The sequence below is a fragment of the Danio rerio genome, chromosome 13 (genome assembly GCF_049306965.1).
Source record: "Danio rerio strain Tuebingen ecotype United States chromosome 13, GRCz12tu, whole genome shotgun sequence".
Classification (NCBI taxonomy): domain Eukaryota; kingdom Metazoa; phylum Chordata; class Actinopteri; order Cypriniformes; family Danionidae; genus Danio; species Danio rerio.
Window position 1 is genome coordinate 18827068 of NC_133188.1, and position 24724 is coordinate 18851791.

The 24724-nt window shown below is 33.4% G+C and overlaps 1 protein-coding gene across 50 annotated transcripts in view; it reads left to right on the forward strand.

Annotated features, from left to right (window-relative positions):
• kcnma1a (potassium large conductance calcium-activated channel, subfamily M, alpha member 1a) overlaps positions 1 to 24724 on the forward strand; it is a 368370-nt gene that overhangs the window by 322866 nt on the left and 20780 nt on the right. For all 50 annotated transcript variants that reach the window (XR_012388642.1, XR_012388643.1, XR_012388644.1 and 47 more), the window contains 4 exons: positions 9244 to 9367; positions 11750 to 11974; positions 12387 to 12579; positions 21540 to 21653. Coding sequence is in view for 46 of the 50 variants with exons in the window: in XM_073919866.1 (XP_073775967.1) it covers positions 9244 to 9367; positions 11750 to 11974; positions 12387 to 12579; positions 21540 to 21653 (656 nt within the window). In the remaining 4 variants the exon portion in view is untranslated. Of the gene's footprint in view, positions 1 to 9243; positions 9368 to 11749; positions 11975 to 12386; positions 12580 to 21539; positions 21654 to 24724 lie in introns of those variants that run through there.

Here is a 24724-nt window from a genome sequence, read left to right on the forward strand (position 1 = left end):
ACAACTTTTTTTTCAGTTGCATGCCACCGACCTACTGTAAACTACTGCTATACTATAAATTAACTTTAAATATGATTTTATTTGCATTTAATTTATTCTATTGTATCATTTGTATGTAATTTCCTGCAACTTTATTATTGTTTTATCATTTTTTTTATTTGTGTTATAATTAATTAAAAAAAAAACTTTCTTTATTTAACAACATATATTTTTCTGTTGAATGCCACACACAAGCCATTTTACTGTAAAATAGAATACAATCTCTCTTTGAAAGAACAAATACTGAATTTTAAATATGATTATTTTAATATTTGCATTATAAGAAATGACTAGTGCACATATTTTTATTGAACTGTTTTATTTGTATTGATTTCCTCCAACAATATTTTACATTTTATTTTAGTCATATAATCAATTTAAAACCTCTTTTTATTACAAAAAAAAAAAAAAAAACTTTTTTTTTTTATTTTCATGCCACCCACATGACATTTTACTGTAACAGAATTAAAACTCTCATTGAAAGAAGGAATACTGAAATAGATGTATATATTGTATTTAATTTCAAGCAACATTATTTTATTTAATTTCAGTTATATAGACAATAAAAAAACTATTTTATTAAACATATTTTTTTTCTCTGCATGCCACCCACAAGGCATTTTACTGTAAAATAGAATAAAAACTCTCCTTAAAAGAAGGACAACTGAAGTAGATGTACTATAAGCTACAATTTTAAATATGATTTTATTTGAATTATCAGAAATGATTAGTTTTATTTTTATTGTTTTATTTGTTTTATTAATTTCGCTGCAACATTTAATTTTTTTTTTTATTTTTAGTCATATAATTAATAAAAAAAATATTTTTTTATTTAACAACACCCATTTTTTCAGTTGCATGCCACCCACAAGGCATTTTGCTGTAAAATATAATAAGTACCCCAGACAGTGGTCTTCAACATGAATCCTCCCTCCACCACCATCACCACCAAAAAAGAAGCAATTATGTTGAATTTTACATACAGTAAACTGTCAGCCCTGCAGAACATCTCGCCCTTTTTAGTCAGCTTTCCAAGTGAAAATGATCAATGTTCACTTGTTTCTCTTCTCTTTCTGTTTTAAACAATAAACTGCGAGAGGAATGAAAAAAAAATAGCTTTCAGCGATCGCTTAGAAGCATCTCAGTTTTTTTTATTCTTCAACTTACAGCACAAAACTGTTTTTCAGAGCAGATTTGAAGGTCCCCGTTTGCCATGTAATGTATGCATCGCCTCTTTGATCTACAAGTGATCATAATTCTTGGGAGTTATTTACCCTGTTTTGAAAGGCTTCAAAGCGGTGTCAAAGTTTTCTGTGCTTTAGGGTGCCTGTGTGTTCAGCTCGGCTCTTGGGTACCGGATGACAGGTCTTCTGTTCTAGGTGTAAGCTTTTTCAAGCCCGAGCCCTGCAGCCAAACATCCAAATTACCAAAGACAGACCCGTGGACTCCCTCAACCTGTGCCCTCCTTGTCAATATATTACAACATACATTAAATACCTCGCACGTTTTTATGCACAATGAAAAGCGATTGTTTGCGGGAGCCTTAGGGATGCTTTATTCCACACGCAGGAAAGGGGGAAAGCAGGCAGCATATACCATATCAAGTATGGTTTTTACAGGCTTCTGCGCCTCCAGGCCGTCGTAAATAAATAATGATCAACAGATTGGCTGTGGGTTTTTGAAAAGCATGCCTTTGTCAGTTTGCATGATAGGGAAAATTTTCAAAGCGAGGAGCTGCTTTCATAGGCTGCTGGAGAGGGAATCGGGGAGCCGGTGACTGGAAGAGCTGAACGCTGTTTGAAAAGCAGCTCACCTCGCTCTCAGGGCAACTTCTGTGTTCTTGTTCCTTCTCTCTTTCCCCCAAACGCATGTCTAGGACGCTCCTCTGGACATACTAATTAAATGGAGGATTTTACAGCTCGGCTACCTGCTGCTTTCCTGTAAAAGACTTTGCTGCTTTATATTTCGGATTAATTGTCTACTTAAAATGGGATATTTCATTTGTTAAAATTCATTAAACCAAATTAAAATATTTGAAAGGCAGTTGATTTAGAATAGACAACTGAGTCTATCATAATAGAGATAGACAAATCTCTATTATGAACTAGATTATAATGAATATGCATGTAAGGTGATTTTGAGGCTGTGTATGAGTCAGTAATGTTTTTAGAGAAAAAAAAAAAGCATGACTACTATAAATGACAACATAAATGATAGTAGATTATGACAATGACTTCATATTTTTAGCAAGATTTACTGGATACACGCTATAAAATTCAGTGTTTATATACCAAAACAAAAGTCTTGTTTGATATTTTAAAACCAAAATGTGTATCAGTGTAGTTAAAGTCCGAATTATTAGCCCCCCTTTATATATATATATATATATATATATATATATATATATATATATATATATATATATATATATATATATATATATATATATTAATTATATATTTATTTAGTTTTACTAAATTGTGTTTAACAAAGCAAATCATTTTTCACAGTATTTACGGTAATATTTGTTTCTTCTGGAGAAGGTCTTATTTGTTTTATTTCAGCTAGAATAAAAGCATTTTTTATTTAAAAAAAAAATCATTTTAAGGTCAAAAATATTAGCCCCATTTAAGCTATATATTTTTTCGATAGTCTACAGAACAAACCATCGTTATACAATAACTTGCCTAATTACCCTAGTTAAGCCTTTAAATTGCCCTTTAAGCTGTATAAAAGTGTCTTGAAAAATATCTAGTAAAATATTACTTACTGTTATCATCACTGTTAATTAGGTTAACTAGGCAGATTAGGGCAATTAGGCAAGTTATTGTATATCGATGGTTTGTTCTGCAGACTATGAAAAAAATTAGCTTAAAGGGGCTAGGAATTTGACCTTAATTTTTTTTTTTTTTTTTTTTTAAATAAAAACTGCTTTAACTCTAGCCGAAATAAAACACTTAAGACTTTCTCCAGAAGAAAAAAATTCTTGCTCTGTTAAACATAATTTGGGTAAAATGTAAAAAAATAAAAAAAAAATTAAATTGGGGGTTAATAATTATGACATCAACTGTGTGTATAAATATTAAAAAAGTTGATTTAAAATGTCTGAAATATTGCACAAGACCACACTTCAAAAAGGCGCTTCAAAGGAAGCCCAACACATTTAATTGTGGCAAGCTGAAATGTGTGCATTTGTCGGCTCTCTAACAGCAGCCATGAGTAGCATGGAATGTATTATTCTGGATTGAGCTTGTGACTGGCAGGCGGCGCTGACAGCAGCTGAGAGATAGCTATCTTGGCAGAGGTGCACTGCGCCAGTCACTGTGTTGAGGGGAGATTGAAATGACAGAGGTCCGGACGAGTGACTGGTGAAACACGCGCCACCTAATGAAATATTCAGTCACTAAATGCTTTCACTGTTATTAGCACCTGCACACAGCCTGATATCATCTCATGCAAGCATGCTAATTGACACGTTTCTGATGTGATATTTTAGCAATCAAACACGGCTGAAATCATGCGTCAGAGGAGCGTCTCGCTGAATTAACCTACTTAGGAAGGTGAGGAAGAATAAGAGGAAAAACGTAATTATACGGTTTTGTCGTGTGGCCAGAATTGTCAGGGTTTTTTCTCTGACAAATTTGACGTTGAGTTTTGTTTATGCAGCGGTTAAATATTTGATTTGTGCCTTGTTTTTTTCAAGTGTAAATAAATTTAGCTGAACGTTATCTGGCGTGTAATGCAAATGTGGAAGGTGAGGCAGAGGTCCCATCATTCATTATTAGAGTGATTAACAAGGGCCTAATGCAATTTACAAACCTCATTTAGTGCTGTGTTAATTACAGCTTGTTGCAGAACAAGGCATAACAGGCATGGTTATTATTTTGTCAGTTAAAATTGCATCACATGCAAAGATAAAAATAAAATGTCCTGGTGTTAATGGAGAAATAGCCAGTCTATGTATTAATAAATCCTGAAAATTGTTAGAGATTTGGAGTTATGAGGGCTAGACAGAATCTGCGGACATTTTTTCCTATTTCTGCTGAGAATTTTGTAAAAAATTGCGGATTTATGTGCAGTCATTTTAGAAGTCTCAAAACTAAAAACTTAATATATGAATTAAAAACAATACATTTTTTACTTTCATTTAATGTTTGCAATACAAATCCACTTAGATCCACTTAATTGGTAAGCAAAGCAAGTCTCTCCCATAATATATCTACTAAAATATGGAACATTTTACTTTACAAACTGTCTTGTAAATAAATCAATAGATTACTACTGTTATATCACAATAATATTAATGAAATTTGTTTAAAAAATTTATATAAATATAAATGTATTACATTGAATATTTACATTTACATAAGTAAATAAATAGACTCTATAGGCTAAAAATCTGCGGATTTCTGCATGCGCAGATTTCATTTGGGCCTAGTCATGAGCAAAAAAATTATATCTGAAATCAAGTCTTATGTATTCTGCGTGTATGTATTGCAATATAAATTTAGTCCCACCAGATGACTTGATTAGCTTTATTTGGAAAGATCTTATTCTTTTAGATTAACTGGGGGGGATGCCTAAGTAAATTACGCAGTGTGTCTGCTTAAAATCTAATGAATTACAAGCACATATAAATACAACAGAGCAAAAATAAAAGTCAAACAAACAGCGCTTTATGAATTTCTTAACATTATTCAAATATAGAAATCGAACAATCAAACATAAAATAACATGGTCATCATTGTATAAATAATTTGATTGAATAATGTTTAATAATATCTTTATCTTTTAATGTTTAATGAATAATCTAACCCTGCGATGTGACTATTGCGGACATTGTGATATTGATGCCCAAATGATATATTGTCTAGCTCTATTGCCTAACCCTCTTGTGGAAACAAAGTTTTAAGTATTTATAAAATATAACATATGTTTATTCTATCATATGTGTGTCCACATGTGTACTAAGTTGCATCTAAGGCTGATTTATGTAAATATTTTTAATGTTTAACTTTAAAATGAAAGGCAGTGCTAAATATTTTGTCCCATCCAGATGTTTTTAATTGTTAATATATAGGGTAAGGGATTATATTTTCTTCGGATTGGTCAAATCAGCTCTGCTAATATTGTGATTTAAGACATTTTAATACTTTAAGACAGATTAATAAATGCAAATTAATAAATGCCAACAAATGGTTTGCTTGATTATATGTAAATAAATATTTTTCACAATTACTTTGCATTTAAAAATGTAAATTATGCACTATTGCTCTTTTTCTTTTATTATTTGGTTTAGCTTTTTATGTGAACCTCCCACTACATCCCAATGGCTTGTAGATACCATGTATTTTCTAAAGTTGGGAAAGGTTAGATGTTCTGGGAAAACTGGTTGCTTTAAAAAGTGGCAATGATTTATAACTTTCTTTAATTCTTTTAACAACATGCCTTCCAGTTAATAGACACACTCTTCTTCCTTTTCATTTATTTATTTTGTAGTAATACATTTTTTGTTTGTTTTTAAGTATTATTATCTTATACTGTTTAATTGTTAATATTAACTTTTAACATTGACAACATATAAACAATATATAAACATTTGATTGTGATTGTTGAATGACTGCATTCAGTTTGTTGCATTTTTTGTACACTTTTATTACTCTTGTTTCTATTTTTCTTTACCCCTCATTATTTTATTTATTTCCCCTTTTTTTCTTCTCTTTTGTTAAAAAGACACCAACAAAGATAATGCTACGTCACAATTTGTTTTGTAATAGTGTTGCGATGTCGCAATAAAAATAGATTTATGCTACCAAATCTATTACCAAGTATATGTGTTTTAAATCCCCAACGTAGTGGCTATTTTTCCTCAGGTCCAACAAACAAAATGAAAAATTTACATTCAGTCATCATCAAAACCAATACAAAAAAATTTATAATAATGATAATAATAATAATAATAATATATATATATATATATATATATATATATATATATATATATATATATATATATATATATATATATATATATATATATATATATATATATATATATATATATATTTTTTTTTTAATAGAAACAAATACCAAAACCAAGAAAAGCACAATAGATATAACTAAAGTTATATCTAAAAAGATATAACTTTTTATTTTCAAAATAAATGGTCCTAAAAACAAGACAAATAAATGAAAACATACGGTATAAAGTGTTTTAAATTGTATTCAAATTTTTCTCGTCATCAGTATATTTGACATGGAACTTTATTTTAAAGGAAAATGCATTTTTGTTGAAGTTCTTTTGTAAATGTTAATGTTAATGTAGCGCAGTGGATGACATTGGGTCGAGTCTGCTGTGAGAGCTCTTGTTCCCCTGCAGCCTCGTCTCAGAGATGGGGCTTTGTTGTCTGCCCTGAGGCCATTTCCTCAAAGGCAGCCTTTCTGGCCTGTTTCAGGCCTGGTAACGTGCTGCACGGTGGGTTTTAGTTGACAGTTTTATGCATTTACAAGGGTTCTGTGGTCTCTCTCAGAAATTGCCCTCAGAAATAATGGAGTATCAATTCAAGAGTCACTGAGGGGAAACAAATTGTAAAATACCTGCGCTAAAATAATCTAAACCACACAGAAATGAATCGAAACATTTTTTAAAAGTAAATCATTTCTATATAATTATTCAGGTTTTGAATTTGGTTTTGTTCCTTGGTTAAAAAAAACAAATAAATATGTCTTTGATTGCTTTTTATATCTATATGATATATCAGTATATGGATCCTATTTGCTTATTTTTGCACCTCATTATTATTATTATTAAATATTTTACAGCTTTTGCACAAATCGAAAACTATTCCAATAGCACACACCTTTACAAAAGATGATGTCCAAACTTTAGTCATTGCAATTTTCATTGCAATTGAATTTGTACCGACAAGTGAATCATAAAATCATTGTGAATAACTACATTATTTATCATTTCTAGTTGTTATTTTAATCATTCATATTAATTATTTTATTTATTATTATTTTCTCTTTATGCGTGTTATACATTTCAATGTTTTAATATCTGCTGTACAAATAAAATCGTAGAACACATACTAATAACCAAAAAAATTATTTTTATTTGTCTTATTGCTTTTTCATTAAACATGTACATTTAGATTAGGTAAGAGTAGACAGACATTTTAAATAATTGCATTAAAAAGTTTTTTAACTATATATTTTTTATATATTTAAAATATTTTTTAGCTATCAGTGGTTTTAGTTTTCCATTTACACTGCAAAAATGCTTTTCTTTCCATTTTTGTCTTGTTTCTAGTCTGAATGTCTAAATATTTCTAAATCAAGAAGCATTTTCTAGACAAGCAAAACTTATTGACTTGATTTAAGACATACTATGCCAAAATTTTGTGAGTTTTTTTTTTCTTAAAACAAGCAGAATAATCTGCCAATGGGGTATGTAAAGTAATCTTATTTTAAATCAAAAACAAGATTATTTTTCTTACCCTATTGGCAGATTATTTAGCTTGTTTTAAGAAAAAACTCACTCAATTTGAATACATTATTTCTTAGAACAAGACAATACCCCTTTTCACACGTACAGACCTTTCTGTAAAATTACTGGCACTTTTCTGGAAAGGGATTATGTGTGAACAGAAATATCTGTAAATTCGTTCCAGCAATTTTCCAGAAGGAGAAGTGGTAACATTACCGGTAATTTGCCAGTGTTGTGCTGGGAGGTGCACCCCTGCGGTAAAATGCACCCCCTCTGAAATGAGCATCTATTAACTGAAATTGATAAACAAATAATAACAATAGAGTTATGACACTAATGAGATTGACTGAGGTGAGTTTCAAGAATGGAAGACTTCCCTTAGAGGATAAGGGGATAAAAGATATAAAAATAAGTAAATAAATAAATAGATTGACTTTAAATACAATACCTATGAGATTAAGTTAATTGTTTAATGTGTGGATTAATGTAAAATGGCAACAACAGTTTTATGTTTCATGCAGACTAAATGTCTGTTTAAAGCCCAACAAAAAGCAAAATTTTAGGCTACACTGCAGTCAATATTATTATTTTACATTTATTTAATGCGTTTTAAAATACGTTAAAATTTTTGTCCTTGCTTTATCTGTCAAAATAATAATCATGTTACATTTGATATTTGATTTTGTTTAAATGTAGTCTAAGTATGCAATATTAGAGGGGGTGCATTTTGCGGACCAACACCGGACATTTTCTGAATATTTACCGGTATTACTGTATGAAAGAGGCTAATATTTTTACTTGTCTAAAAAATGCTTCTTTATTTAAGAATTTGTAGATAGTTGGACCAGAATCAAGACAAAACCACAGTACATGCATGTTCTCATCACCCAGAAATCTGCTGTTATTGCGTAAAATGCAGCCATAACAGGTTCATGGCATTTCACTACTTTTTTGACTTGCCATTCATTCCAAACCTCCTAGACATCCAATTAACATGGCCGTAAATTCAGTTTGTGAAATTTATTTCTCAGTTGTATAGTTCAGCTTCCCAGCAGTTTATCAAGCTTCATGGAAATAAAAGCAAGCTGTACTCATCTACTGGGCCTTCATTCACGGTCAACACACTCCCTAGATCAGCTTCAGCAGGACGCGTTGATATAGGTTAGACTGTTTGGACGTGACATGCTTCTGAAACATTAATGGCCTTCAGTTTGGGGGAGCAAAATGTGATTGGGCAAATTCCTAAAATATTTAAAGTGCGGCTCTGTTAAAGCTTTTACCGTTGGACGCATCACGTCAGGAGCGATGCGGAGTAAAAGCCGGTAATTGGCGTCCCATTCTGGTGCCACTCAGTCACTGAAGTGCTCGGGCTTGCGATCTCTTCCACTCCAGTGCTGTCAGCGGTCGGACGCTTTGATGACTCCGCAGTCCTGGCAGCCCGGAGAGAGCTGCGCTTATGATGGAGTCCAATGCACAAATTCAATCTGACAATGACAAGCCGTGTCAGCAGAGGCCTGTTTACTGCTTATTTATTGTCAATAGACGTCTAGTGAGATGTGCTGAAAGTTTGTCCTATGACAAATGTCACAATTAAGCCGAGAAGATAAATCGCCACAGTTGCACTTTTACTAACCTGCATTTGCAAATAAGGGCAAGCGTACGTGTTTTCTCCTTTCACACTTTCTTTTCCTTGTGTTTTTTTTTTTTTTTGTTAGGCATGATCCTCTACTCATTCCAGGAAATGAGCAGATTGAGAGCATGGATGCTAATGTCAAACGATACGACTCTACTGGAATGTTTCACTGGTGTCCATCCAAAGAAATCGAGAAGGTCATTCTGGTAGGTACCTTTCTGACTGCAGTTTGATCAAAAAAAGAAAACATCCATTTGTGAATGTTCTTTGTATCAAAATGTTCCCCCTTTTTTCAAAATGTCATATAATGCAGTATGTTATTAAAATCCCATAGTATTTAAAGTATTTAAACCATTGTATTTTGTGCATAACTGATATGTCTCCCTAAATAAATCAGTGCAACAACTAAAACATTATGCTTTTATATTGTCCTAAATATATATATCATATAATACCAGATTTTATTAACATTCCATGATATGTATGCATTTTTTATGTGCATAACTGATATATCACCCTAAATAAATCAGTGCAACAACTAAAACACACAATGTTTTTTTTTATTTATTGTAGGGCCACTGTATGTTTTCATTATGTTTTATATTGTCCTAAATAAAAAAGGACATATAATGAAAAGTTTTATTAATATCCCATAATATTTATGTAATTTTTGTGCATAACTGATAAATTAGCCTAAATAAATCAGTGCAGCAACTAAAACACACAATGTTTTTGTGTGTGTGTGTGTAAATTGTGGGGACACTGTAGGTTGTTATTATGTTTTAATATTTCCCTAAATAAAAAATAAAAAAGTCATATAATGCGAAATTTTATTAACATTCCATAATATGTGCAATTTGTTTGTTCATAACTGATATATCAGACTAAATAAATCAGTGCAACAACTAAAACACACACAGGTTTGCTTTTGAGGGGACACATTGTTTTTGTGCTGTGCTAACAGTAATTTTCTATTGTCCTACCATAACCCTGCACCTAACAGTACCCCTTACAGGAAACCGTGTGCAGTTTTACTTTCTGAGAAAACTCATTCTGTATGATTTATAAGCCTTTTAAAAAAATGGGGACATAGACAGTGTCCTCATATTTCACCATCTCCTTGTAATACTTTTGTTATACCCCTGCCATTACACATTTGTGGTCTGATATGTGTCTGAAATAGTGTATATACAATATATGGAATAAAAGAGTACACCCCTCACAGATATTTGTTTAAATATCTATAGGATGGTAAACATGCAATGTAATGTGTGTACATATGCATTAGATTAGTCACTATCAAAGCAAAATCTGGAGCTAATCTAACAAAACTGTTCAAAAATGTGTAATATGTAATATTACTAATACATAATTTAATATGTTAGGGGAAAATCTTAAAAACAATTTTAATAAAGAGGAAAAATTGAGAGCATATAAAATAATTGAAATTAATATAAAACTTAGTTGAAATGTGTGTGTGTGTGTGTGTGTGTGTGTATAAACAGTTGAAGTCAGAATTATTAGCCGCCTTTTGATTTTTTCTTTTTTAAGTATTTGCCAAACGATGTTTAACAGAGCAAGGAAATTTTGACAGTATGTGTAATAATGTTTTTTTCTTCTCGAAAAAGTCGTGTTTGTTTTAGTTCAGTTAGAAAAAAGCAGTTTTCAGTTTTTAAAAAAAAAATTTAAGGTCAAAATTATTAGCCCCTTTAAGCTATCTTTTTTTTTTTTCAATAGTCTACAGAACAAACCATCATTATACAATAACTTGCCTAATTACCCTAACCTGTCTAGTTAGCTTAATTTACCTAGTTAACCTTCAAATGTCACTTTAAGCAGTATAGAAGTGTCTTGAAAAATATCTAATAAAATATTATTTACTGTCATCATGGCAAAGATAAAATAAATCAGTTATTAGAATTAAGTTATTAAAACAATTATGTTTAGAAATGTGTTGATAAAATCTGCTCTCTGTTAAACAGAAATTGGGGGACAAAATAAACAGGGGGGCGAATTATATAGGGGAGGTGGGGGAGGGGCTCATAATTCTGACTTCAACTATGTATATATATATATATATATATATATATATATATATATATATGTATAAGTCAATTTTGATAATTTTTTATTACTATTGTTGATAATCATGTTTACTAAACACAATACAGTTTAAGTTAAAAACAACTACCCAATATTAATTTAAATGTATTAAATGTCAATTACTAAATATGTTCATTGACCAAACTCTTATTTTAATAAATATAACTGTTTAATTAAACTGCTTTGTTAAATATATGATCTATGTTCACTGAAAACGGATACATATATACATTTTTTCATATACATTGCTTTTCTTTTTCTTTAAATGGTTATTTTCCTGATCACATTTGTCTTTACTAAATGAAATCCATTTTGACCACCTTTATTAGATGCATTTTATATTGCAAAAAAATCCTTTTTATTTTAAACAATACATAACTGCTTCATCTTGTGTTGTACTTGGATGACAGTAAATGAGATGTTTTTTTCCTTCTTGGTGATGAGATTGTAAATGTCTTGTTTGTTTTCTTTTTTCCCTACCACAGACACGCAGCGAGGCCTCAATGACGGTTTTAAGTGGACATGTCGTAGTCTGCATATTTGGAGATGTCACGTCAGCTTTAGTGGGGCTTCGAAACTTAGTCATGCCTTTGAGAGCAAGCAACTTCCATTACCATGAGCTAAAGCCCATTGTGTTTGTGGGCTCGTTAGATTATCTGCGAAGAGAGTGGGAAACCCTTCACAACTTCCCCAAAGTCTTCATCTTACCTGTGAGTGCATGCATTGAACAATGAGCTGTCTGTAAATATAATGCATTCATGTGACTCGAGTAGGACATTATTTTGCAGCATGTTTACTTTTACAATTATTTTGCATTAAAAAGTGCCATTTTTTTTAAGTGCAGCAGGTTCCGTGTGAATCTTTTACTTGGTTTCTTGCTCTAGTGCTTGTTAGCGTTGGCTTGACTGAGTATGAAAAACGGAGCCTTAAAGCTGCCGTCAGCAAAGGCTAGCCTTTAGATTAGACTACATCTCTTCTTCCCTCAGCACATAGTTAGATCAGCTGAATGTCACTGCCTTTAGAAAAGTAAATACTTGTTAACTAATTTCCTTGAGCTCCCGCGCTGTCTTTAATTTGTTTCTCTCTTTCATCCTCCTCTTTTCTTCTCTCTCTCTGCTGAAGGGTACGCCATTAAGTCGAGCTGATTTAAGGGCCGTCAACATCAACCTCTGCGACATGTGCGTTATCCTGTCAGCCAATCAGAACAATATCGACGATGCTTCACTGCAGGACAAGGAATGCATCTTGGCATCTCTTAACATCAAATCTATGCAGTTTGATGACAGCATTGGGGTCTTGCAGGCTAATTCCCAAGGTAGGGAGTGGCCAAGAATACTTCAGCATGCAGATGAAGTCCCTCAAGAGCTTTAGACTGTGAAACTGTGGGCTTTCAAAAACAACAAGGTCCAATTATATGCCCTGATGGTTTAATATTAAACTAGTGAAAAGAATTGCCACTGAATAAAAGCACATGCGATGTGTATGTTTAGACACTGTATGGAAGCAAATACCTACATTTTAGAATTTCCATTTCATATACAGTGGAGATAAAAAAATTATAGAGTAATGTGCAATTTTTAAATATCAAGGTCAATGCTCTGTCCTATTTTAGATTTTACCAACATGAGTTAAAAAGCAACTATTATTAAGCATATTGCATGAGTTACGCATGCAGAATCACAGAATACAAAAATTAAATGAGTTGAAAAGTTGGAGGAAGTGTTGGTTAAGTCACTGCCAAATTAAAGTAATTCATTACTATTTGCATTATTAAACATGTATTTTGATAAGTTTTTTTAATTACTTTGAAAAGTAACTCCATTACTCCAAGTAACTTAATTACTTGCCTTGAATTTATATAAATCTCTATTCATAGACGATGGAAATTAGTTCTTTAAATTTGAATCAAACATTTTAAAACCTTTAAGTTTTATTTTAATAAATAACATTTATGTTAAACATTACATGAATCAAAACTCAAAACGTTTCAAATTAATGATTCCATATTCTGTACATACCATACAGCCATAACAATTGTTAGACAAATCCAAAAACATTATCTCGAAGTATAGTCACACACACAAGCCTTGGGCATGGAGTTCGATGTGTAGTCATTAATCTGTTGTGAGGAAAATTGCAAAACAATATTGAGTCAGAGCAATGGTGCATTTGTTTAAGAAAGAGGAAATAATGTTAATCTAATCCTAATTGTATAATTATAATTATATATAATAATTCAGCAATTGAATTGATTGTGATCTGAGACTGGTAGTATGTCAAAGGTATGGACACCCCAAATGTAATCCTTACCTTCCAATCACAAAATGTTTATGTCGGATGAAAGATTCAGAAACTGTGTATAACTGATTATAAAAAAGAAAAAAAAAATCCCAGCACAAAATATGATTTAAAAAATCTGATTTGGTTGTGAACTCAAAATGTAGTGAACCCCAAACCTAAACTTTAAGTTTGGTTTATTGAGATAAACAAATCTTTTTTTTTGAGTCATTTCGTTCAATTCATTCAATTTCAACTTTTATGATGAACAATTGATTCAAGCCCGATTGAGGACACAAAAAATGTACTCATTTTTTCCTCCACCTGGACAATAGTGCGCATGCACGAATCAATTAATTACTTCCTTAGAGGACTTGTTGTTCTCGAGTCACATAAAAGCTTTGTTCAAAATAAAGACATTGAAAACATTAAAATAAGAAAATGGCAGCCTTGAGTCCTGACCTAAATCTAATCTTTAAAATCTTTGGTGACAAAGATATGGCTTAAAACGACTATAATCAGTGAACTGTGGAATGACTTAGAGATTTCACCCCCAAATAAAAAAAAAAAAAATGTCTGTTTAACACAGAAGAAGATACAGAATATCTTTGAAGAATGTTGGAAAATGTTGGAAAACTGTAAAAAATTAATATCCATAATAAGACAAATAAATATAGTGGAAGTCAGGTGGTTCAATTGTTACAGGTTTCTCAATCTTCATTAACATTCTTCAATATACTGTATAATGTATTGTGTTCAACCAAAAAAAAAAAAAAAAAAAAAAAATCACTGGTTTGGAACAAGTCCAGGGTGAGTAAAAAATGACTTTTGAGTTTTAGAACTTTCTTCCTGGTAAGCTACAATAATTGCTGTCCTCTAATTCTGATCACCAGGTTTTCTACACAATAAATAGTTTTTATGTTTTTGATAAAACATATCAGCAGCAAAGAGGCACAACAAAACTTCTTTCCCTGTGTTCGCGTGGGTTTCCTCCAGGTGCTCCGATTTCCTTCATAAGTCCAAAAACATGTGGTTTAGGTGAATTAGGTAGGCTAAATTGTCTGTAGTGTATGCGTGTGAATAAGTGTGTATGGATTTTGCAGTGATGGGTTGCGGCTGGAAGGGCATCCGCTGCGTAAAGCAATATGCTGGATAAGTTGGCGGTTCATTCTGCTGTGGCAACCCCGGATTAATAATAATCTTTTGGGGACTAAGCCAAAAAGAAAATTAATGAATGAAAACTTTGATTCAATTTTGAACAATGAATACTGCATTATTACTGTAAAAAAAAATTTAAGTGTTCATAAATTGTTTTGTAATTTTTAACTCCACTCTATATCCATTATTTATTAAATTATGCTTGCAATTTTGAGCAAGTGTATTATATCTTCCCCTGTAATCACAGCTCTGACCAAACCCCCCCAAATAACAGCCCTAACGTTTCTATGCAGATTGCGTATTTGCCTCCAATTGCTGGACCGCGGCAGATTTGTTTGCCGACAAATTGACTCGAACAGATTGTTTATGCATTCAGATAAACATGTAACCCTCTTGTGCCCATCAGGATTCATCATCATTAAACAGACTGTACAAATCAGCAGCTTCACTTTCTCAGCTGCTCTTCATTACGTAAATTACACACACCGCACAAGCTGGCCCACAACAATTAACATTTCAACCATTATTGAGCATCCACTTTTTACACAGAAAGATGGTTTTAAAGCTTCGGAATGACAGCTTTCGGATGAAATTTGTCCAATATCGTCCCAAAGGCTAATGCTGAACAGTGTTTAGTGCTGTGTGAAGAGCGTATCCCCTCTGTGGCGCATGATAATGGATGCTAATCATACTGTTTAAGCATGTGAAGAATATATTATTACCAGGCCTAGATGGAAATTGACTACGCTTAACTGTGATTTTAGGGAATTATGTGGATTTGAACACCATAACATGTGCAGTATTTTTGGCGACTGAAAGCATAATCAAATTAGCCTAAATATCCAATAAAATAGCTGGAGACGACAAGAATATATAGAATTTCGTTACTGATGGGTTTATAGTTCTTGGGAAATCTGTGCACATTTGCCAAGCAGACCTGCTCATTACTGGTCTCTTAATTAGTTTTACTCAACATCTGCCATGATCAACAGCTAAGCAATGCTGTGTAATAAAGATTTATTCCATTACTAGCACAGTCTATTAGACCGCTTTTTGTCCTTTATTATTTATTAGACCATATTAACTCATTTTCTTGCTCGCAGATTATTCCCAAGTAAACGTTTGCATCAATAGAAATAACGATTTGTTTGTTTTCACTCCTAGATTGCCCCTCTACCTTGGCAGACAAATTCTAATTCATTCTTATTGATGAAATTACTCACACTACGTTAAAAAGTCTTGTTGCCTATCCAAGTTTTATGAACAACAGATAATAACTTGACTTCTAGTGGATCATTTGGTATCAGAAGTGGCTTATATGAAAGGCTAAGTCATCTCAGCATGATTCCCAGAGTTTATCAAGTTTCTTTGGATTCGTCTTCGATGCCTCCTCCTTCATCTTAACTCAGACATGCTCAATAATGTTCATATCTTGTGACTGGGCTGGCCAAGCCTGGAGCACCTTTTTTTGCTTTCAAGAACTTTGATTTGGAGACTATAGTATGAGGAGGAGTGCTATCCTGCTGAAGAATTTTCCCTCTCCTGTGGTTTGTAATGTAATGGGCAGCACAAATGTCTTGATACCTCAGGATGTTGTTGCCATCCACTCTGTAGATCTCTCGCATGCCCCCATAATAAATGTAACCCTAAATTGTGATTTTTCACCAAACTTGACTGATTTCTGTGAGAATCTTGGGTCTTTGCGGGTTCTCCAAGGTCTTTTGCAGTATTTGTGATGATTAGGATGCAGTTCAACATGATTCTTATGAAAAATCTACCTTCGGACACTTAAAAATGATTAACTAGAAATCAAGTTATTATTTGTTGCTTTTACAACTGGGATAGATGACTTTTGTCAATACTTTTGTCAGATAGTGCGCATATAAAAATGTATATAAAAAAGTTGAGATATAAGCTGCAGGTGTAAGCAATTACATCATAATACATCATCTTAATAAATAGCATTGCCCTCAGCACCTTGCAGTTTCTGTGCGGTTTGTTAAACTTGCACAGAAGGTGTTATTAAATAAATCAGCGAGTCTTTTGCCAGGAGAAAGTACTACACAGGGCACTACTAAAAGTGCTTTAGGGGCCTTTGAATAAAATACACAAAGTCCAGGCTACATAATGCATTAGCATTGGAAACAACAAACAAAGGCAGAATTTACAGCATGACTTTAAGGTTTGTATGTATGTGCAACAATAAACAAAAAGTTGCACAAGACCGAGTGAGATGTGAGCAGACTGGAATAAAAATGCTCTTTAAAATGATTAAAATTAAAAGTTTGTGGTCTGATACTGGACAATTTTAACACACTAGGTGTCTTCAACAATGCAGTTAAATTGTAATACTTATTATTTGCAAATTACAGTTGCTATTAAATGCTGTAAACCCCAAACTGTTTAATTCAGCTTAAAATGTATTTTAAAAAATGTCATTATATTTACATATTATAATCTGAAAACTATGCAAAAGTTTACATTGCACAAGGCAATTTTAGAGGAATGTTTAAATATATTTATAAAACAGTTTAGACTCCAAATTGTTTTTGAAGTATTTAAATTTACACAAAGTCTTCGAAGTTTTCATGACTGTTTATTTAAAAATAAACTTTCACTTTTACATCACTACATGTGTATATAGGTGTGTTTATGTATATATTAATTCAGTGCAAATATTTAGAGATATGCTCTTTTCTGCATTCAGTTCTTTTACACACAGACAATTCTTAAGATTACTGAGCAGGAGGTGTTCATATAATGTCTAATGAAGTTTTATTCATTAATTCATTTTCTTTTGGCTTAGCCTCTAATTTATCCAAGGTTGCCCAAGTGGAATGAACCGCCAACTATTACGGCATATGTTTTATGAGGTGGATAGCCGTTTATCCACAACCCAGTTCTTGGAAACACCCATACACTCTTGTATTCACACACCAATTTACTTTATTCAATTCACCTATAGCTCATGTCTTTGGACTGTGGGGAAAACCAGAACATCCGGCGGAAACACACACAGAAATGCCAGCTGGCCCAGCCAAGACTCGAACCAGCGACCTTCTTGCTGTGAGGCAACAGTGCTAACCACTAAACCACCACGCTGCCCTATTGAAGTTTTATTTATGTATAAATATAAATATGCTTGGTGGTTGATTGTGCAATTCGTCAGATCATTAGAGCTACGACCAGTACATTATAATAAACCACAAGATCTCACCTCTCAGGTCCCTAACAAGACCGCTGACTCTAACCATACATAAACTTAACTTCCAGCACGTTTGAGATCTCTTAGTAGAAAATTAAACACTTCTTTCGCAAAAAAAATAAAAAATAAAAAAATAAATAAAAAGCAAGACCAGCCTGATATCATGAGAAATGCAAAAGTATTTGCCAGTTTAGTGGCTAATTCGTACGAAATTGTATGATTTTAAAAGAAGGTGTGGGACCTAACCTCACCCCTAAACCAAACCGTCTTTGGGGGATGAGCAAATCGTACTAACTTGTACGAATTGGATCAAACGAATTCATACGAATTAGCCACTAAATCAAAAACTTACAAATTGTCGTGAGATTGTGTTGAAAAGACCATTCTTCAATTGATCGTGAACTTCTCAATGTAAACTAATCTGGTAATCATCACTTGTCTACCGTTAATCATGGGAGGAGGCTGCTGTAAATATCTAGTTGAAACCAGGGCTTAATTTATGCACCTCATTTTACCTATCCCCCTCCTCGCACCACCCTTCGCCCGCTCTTCACTTCTTCCAGGACTCCCCAACCGTCTTCACTTCCGTCCGCGCCACCCCCTGGTCTTCACTTTTTTCCACAACACCCCCCCCTTTACTTTATTCAACGACACCTCTACTAACCTCTCAATTCACAAAATAGGCACTGGTTGGAACGTAGCGTCACGTTTAAACTAAGTTCAGTGGTGCAACATAAACATTTAGTAATGTGTAAGTTGTAATTTAGTCTCCCTTTAAGTCACAACTAGGCTACGTACAACCAGCCCCTAGACCTTTTGACTTCTATAGACCATTTTGGGGGGTGTCAACAATAACAACGGTCCTAACGTATTTTCTGTATTGCATTTTTAATTTCCATAGCTTCCAAAAATCCAAAAAGTTCACATATTGCTACATAATTTTATGATGGTTATAAATGTTATGATTCCTATTTGCAAATTGATGGGTCTCGGCAACCAGCAATCTTCAAAATTTAGTTTTGTGTTCAACAGACGATATAACATTGAAAAAAATATATCATATTTTGTCTATTTTATGACAGAATATGAACACATTTTTTTAATATCAAAAATATCTTTGCATATATTCAGTCATTGAATTGTTTAGATGCTTTATAATGTGTAACATTTGTACATTTATCCAACATAATGAAACAGTTAATCAATACAACCAGCAGTATCATTGCTTGTTTTTTTTTTTTGTTTTTTTAGTTTCCATTTGGTTTTTATATACACCAGCTTCTTTTTATTATTTAACTGTGACTGTCACTGCATATTTGATGTCTTCACAATTCACACAAGAGATGGCATTATTTTCTGCACATTTAAGACAAACTCTCTCTGTTCTTTTTTATTTGTTTCGAGCTATAGAGAGAAAGGTAGTCAATTGAACTTCCCCATTGAAAAGAAGGACAACCCCTGAACAAAACCCCACAGCCCTTTGAAAACTTTGTGACCTGAATCTATTCCTGCGTTCTGTTTGTCACTGTAAAAAACTATACGCTTGCATTTTCCTCCAGTCGATGGATGTCAAAACAGGGCCAATGCATTATGCATATAGCATTACTGATTTAAAGTGTTTACTTGTCAGCTTGAGGAAATGCAAAAATGTCAAGTCATGTGAATTCATACTCTTGTCACTCCTGCTTGTATTTCATGGCATTTCACATAAAAGGTTTTCAGGATCCACTTCACCAATTTTATGGTAACAAAATGAACAGCATATAAAATTTATACCTGCTGCTTGATGGAAGGCAGCAAATGCTAAATATGCCTGAGCTGACCCTTAAAAGAAGACAATCTATACACTGTTTTAAACTAGCGTGACAGTCCACTTATACCACCACAAACTCTATAATATGTTCACTATGTTTAGCATTTTACAAAATACAGTGCATCTGGAAAGTATTCATAGCGCTTCACCTTTCCCACATTTTTTTATGTTACAGTCTTATTCCAAAATGGATTAAAATGATTTTTTTCCTCAAAATTCTACACACAATATGCCATAATGACAATGTGAAAAATTTTATTTATTTTTTTTAATTGGTGCAAATTTATTAAAAAAAAAAACAAAACAAAACAAAAAAAATCTCATGGACATAAGTATTCACAGAATTTGCTGTGAAGCTCTAAATTGCGCTCAGCTACATTCTGTTTTCACTGATCATTCTTGAGATGTTTGAGCAGCTTAATCGGAGTTCACCTGTGGTAAATTTAGTTGATTAGACATGATTTGAAAAGGCATACACCTGTCTGTATAAGGTCCCAGAGTTGACAGTGCATTTCAAAGCTCAAACCAAGCATGAAGAAAAAGGAATTGTCTGTAGACCTCCAAGACAGGATTGTCTCCAGGCACAAGGCTGGTGAAGGTTACAGAAAATTTTCTGCTGCTCTGAAAGTTCCAATGAGCACAATGGCCTTGATCATCCATAAGTGAAAGATATTTGGAACCACCAGGACTCGTCCTAGAGCTGGCCGGCCATTTAAGCTGAGTGATCGGGGAGAAGGCCCTAAGGTCAGGGAGGTGATCAATAACCCGATGGTTAGTCTGTCTGAGCTCCAGCATTCTTCTGTGGAGAGAGGAAAACCTTACAGAAGGACAACCATCTGTGCAGCAATCTATCAATCAGGCCTGTATGGTAGAGTGGCCAGACGGAAGCCACTCCTCGCCTGGAATTTGGCAAAAGGCATCTGAAGGACTCTCAGACCATAAGAAACAAAATTCTCTGCTCTTATGAGACTAAAATTGAACTCTTTGGAGTGAATGCCAGGCATTACGTTTGGAGAAAACCAGGCAAATACCATCCCTATAGTGAAGCATGGTGTTGGCAGCATCATGCTCTGGGGATGTCTTTTAGCAGCAGGAACTGGAAGACTAGTCAGGACGGAGGGAGGGAAAGATGAATGCAGCAATGTACAGAGACATCCTAAATGAAAACCTGCTTCAGAGTACTCTTGACCTCAGACTGGGGTGATGGTTCATCTTCTAGCAAGACAATGACTAAAAGCACAAAATATCAATGGAGTGGCTTCACAACAACTTGGTGAATGTCCTTGAGTGGTCCATCCAGAGCCCAGACCTAAATCCAATAGAACATTTCTGGAGAGATCTGAAAATGGGTGTACACTGTCGCTTCCCATCCAACCTGATAGAGCTTGAGAGGTACTGCAAAGAGGAATGGGCAAAAATTCCCAAAGACAGGTGTGCCAAGCTTGTGGCATCATATTCAAAAAGACTTGAGGCTGTAATTGCTGCCAAAGGTGCATCAACAAAGTATTGAGCAAAGGCTGTGAATACTTCTGTACATGTTTTTTTTAAAGGTTTTTTTATTTTCAATAAATTTATTATTTAAAAAAATGTGGTATTGTGTGTAAAATTTTAAGGAAATAAATTAATTTATCCATTTTGGAATAAGGCTGTAACATAAAAAAATGTGGAAAAAGTGAAGCGCTATGAATACTTTTTCGCATGCACTGTATGTATTTGTATAGCCATTAACTCGTGCTAATGTTTTGGTCGCAAATGCAAACAGATCTGCTGTGGCCCATAAGAAGAGCAGAATGTGACAGTCTCTTTCTGTTTTCTCTTCCAGGTTTCACACCTCCAGGGATGGATAGGTCATCTCCTGATAACAGTCCCGTGCACGGCTTAGTGCGGCAGGCATCCGTCACCACCGGATCAAACATCCCCATCATAACTGAACTGGGTGAGACGCGACTCCAGTCTGTACTGCTAACATGTCAAAGTCAAGTGTGATTAGAATCTAAACTCCCATATCAAGCCGCACTGATGTGTTCCCTATAAAGTGTGTGTCTGTAAAGTGTGTGAAGAGTCTTCCGCTGACTGGTCAAAGTCACGTCCTCATCACTTGTGCTTTTAATGCACTGGAGGAGACTTATAGGGAAAGAGCAAAAAAAAAAAAAAGAGCATGTAGTAGCAAAATGGATCCATTTATAAATAACAATGAGGGTGGCACTATTCCCATGGTGGGGGGACTCATGAAAGTTTTAGATCTCAGAGGGCACTAAAGCACCAGAGACCGGCCGCTTCAACTCTCCACTGACCCAATTACAGCGTGTTACACCATAAAGAAAAAGGCAGACACTTAAAAACTTCATGCAAAACATGAAGCTCTTCACATGCACACATACAGCATGTTCTGCTGAGATGTGCAGAAGATCCAGAAGTTCTCCTCCCTGAGGGGTTGCAAAGCCTTACATCTGAGACACAGGGTTTACTGGGATTTTACAGTTTTTCCACAATTGCTTTGGCTCAATTCTCCATTGAATTTTTCAAAACAATAAGTTAAGATATCTGAACAATTAGATCATTATTCACTTCAGACTGGCTTTTTTATTGATTTAAGCAAATTGCAACTGCAGTATATACAATTGTATATAGTTTGGACAAAAACGAATTGCATATGGATGTTGAAAAAAACTATTGTGTTGATTCACATTTATACAGTCAAACTCTTCATAACTTCTTAATAATTTTTCGTTGTTTAAGCCATCACATATAAAACAATTTATTCATGCTGCATATTATTTGTATACGCGCATGTTTACACCATAAATATCTGATACTGATATTGCTTGTAATGTCTGCTAAATTGGTAAATGACCTCCAGTGTTGGGTAAGTTACTTTAAAAAAGTAATAGATTACTGCAGCTCTTTCAGTACTTTAATATTCACTGAAACAATGAAGCTGATCGTCAGTTCTTGTCACGTGAAACGCCGTGAAAAATGTAAGTGCACACAAAAGACACAATATGTGAACGGTCCTATTAACGGCTTTGCTTCTCTTTACATTCAAAAGATAACTTCAATCCCGATCCTAAATCTAATTTAGCTTGTTTTGCCACCCTGTTTTTGGGCCGTGGTGTCCTTCTTGGTGATGAGTATGGTCATAGAATGCTTTCTGTTCTAGTGCTGAAAAAGTTGCTGGTCGAGTTAAAAGCAGTCAAAAGTTTTTTAGACAGCATTTTACAGCAGTATTTTTGTTTTTACACTCAATGAAATCAAAGTAATGTCTGTATTTCCACTTGAAGAAGCAGCCTCTCTCGTAAGGAGCCATTTCACTCACGTTTTCCAGCAATTTAAGAGTACATGCTTACTGACGTTGAAGCAGAAAGCGTAATTTAAAGGAAGCATGTTTTTCTTCCCAACACTATATTTGTAACGTTAGGCAAATACACTGACTTTAGTTATCAAAATAACTAAAAATACTTAAGTAATCAATGACACAAATTTAATGACACAAATTTAAAACGTAATACAGTAACACATTACACCCAACACTGATGACCTCTAATTGCAATAAAATTTGCATAATCTATTTAACCAATCAAATTTGGATGCAAATACTGTATACTGTATGTAGATTGTCCACAGCACAATCACTACTTTTTTTTCTTATCTTTTTTTAAGAATGGAAAACCTCCACAATCCTGAACTGCAGCAACATGTTTGTGGAATAGCAGTTGAAAGACTTGTATTTATTTTCATTAATGCTATTTTGTAGTAATCTATTTGTGTATTTGTGGTAACATAAAAAATATATATATTTTACAAAAAATAAAATATATAACACAGTAATCGGTCAAACAGCATTGTGCTTTACATGTCCATTAGTACAGAAATAAATATACTGTATAAATACAAATGTTCATGTTTTATCTACTATTGACTAATATTGTTCTCTTCTCAACAAATATCATATTTTGAAAAAACCTTTTACATGGTTGACTGTTGTGGCAAAAAAAACAAAAAAAAAAACAACAACTAATCATTTTGAGCAAATGATGACACATACACTTTATATTTTGGTGGCCTTGGCCAAATAAATTATTATTCACACAATAACTAGGTTTTAAAGCATGAATGAAATGTTTTGGGTGAGTAACTGCATTTTGCAGACCTGCAATAAAGTTCTGAAGTTCCAGCAAACAGTTTTGACATTTGCACTCACACTTTTTTGAAAATTTTAAGACGAATAGAAGAATTTTTAGAAATGGGCCAAAGCAATTGAGTTGAAACCGCAAAGTGCTTTATCTTTGTTTTTATTATATGAAGACTATTCATATTATCTGTCATTAAAGAGGGTACAAATGTTAGAATAATTAGAATACATTAGACAAAGCTGCAAATAAATTAGCAAACAGTTTAGCCTATTAAAATGTTTAGCTATTATAAAGAAATTTAATCATGTTATCAAATCTCATTATCTTTTTTTTCACTGTAGAATTCAAACAATTCGATTAAAGAACAGTGAATGAATCTTTCTAAAATCTAGATATTTCATTAGATTACAATGAATAACAGATCTATAAGCATTCAATTGCTTTCCTAACTTTTTTTGTTGTTGTTTAAAAGAAAACCCACAAGGATCAACATGTTAATATGTTGTTATTATTATTATTATTATTATCATCATGTGTATATGTCTGTTCAAACACACACCCAAAACCTAAAGTGTCCACTTTTGCTCCACTTAAAAATTGCATGTTCAAAATCAATTTGGGAAACAGCATCTATTTATCACTATGGAGTGCGTCAGACAGTCACGCACCGCTACATGAACTGACTGTTTTGAGGATTGCACCCGAGGGGCAACGGCGCCTGTAATGGAAAGGAAGGTAATCTCGCCAATTTTATATATACTTCAAAGTGTTTTTATGACTTAATAAAATGAAAGCACAGAACAGATTCACATTTAAGACCAAGGGGCGTCCCCTGGTGGTTCGGAGGTATGAGTTGCCTATAGGGAGGATCGAC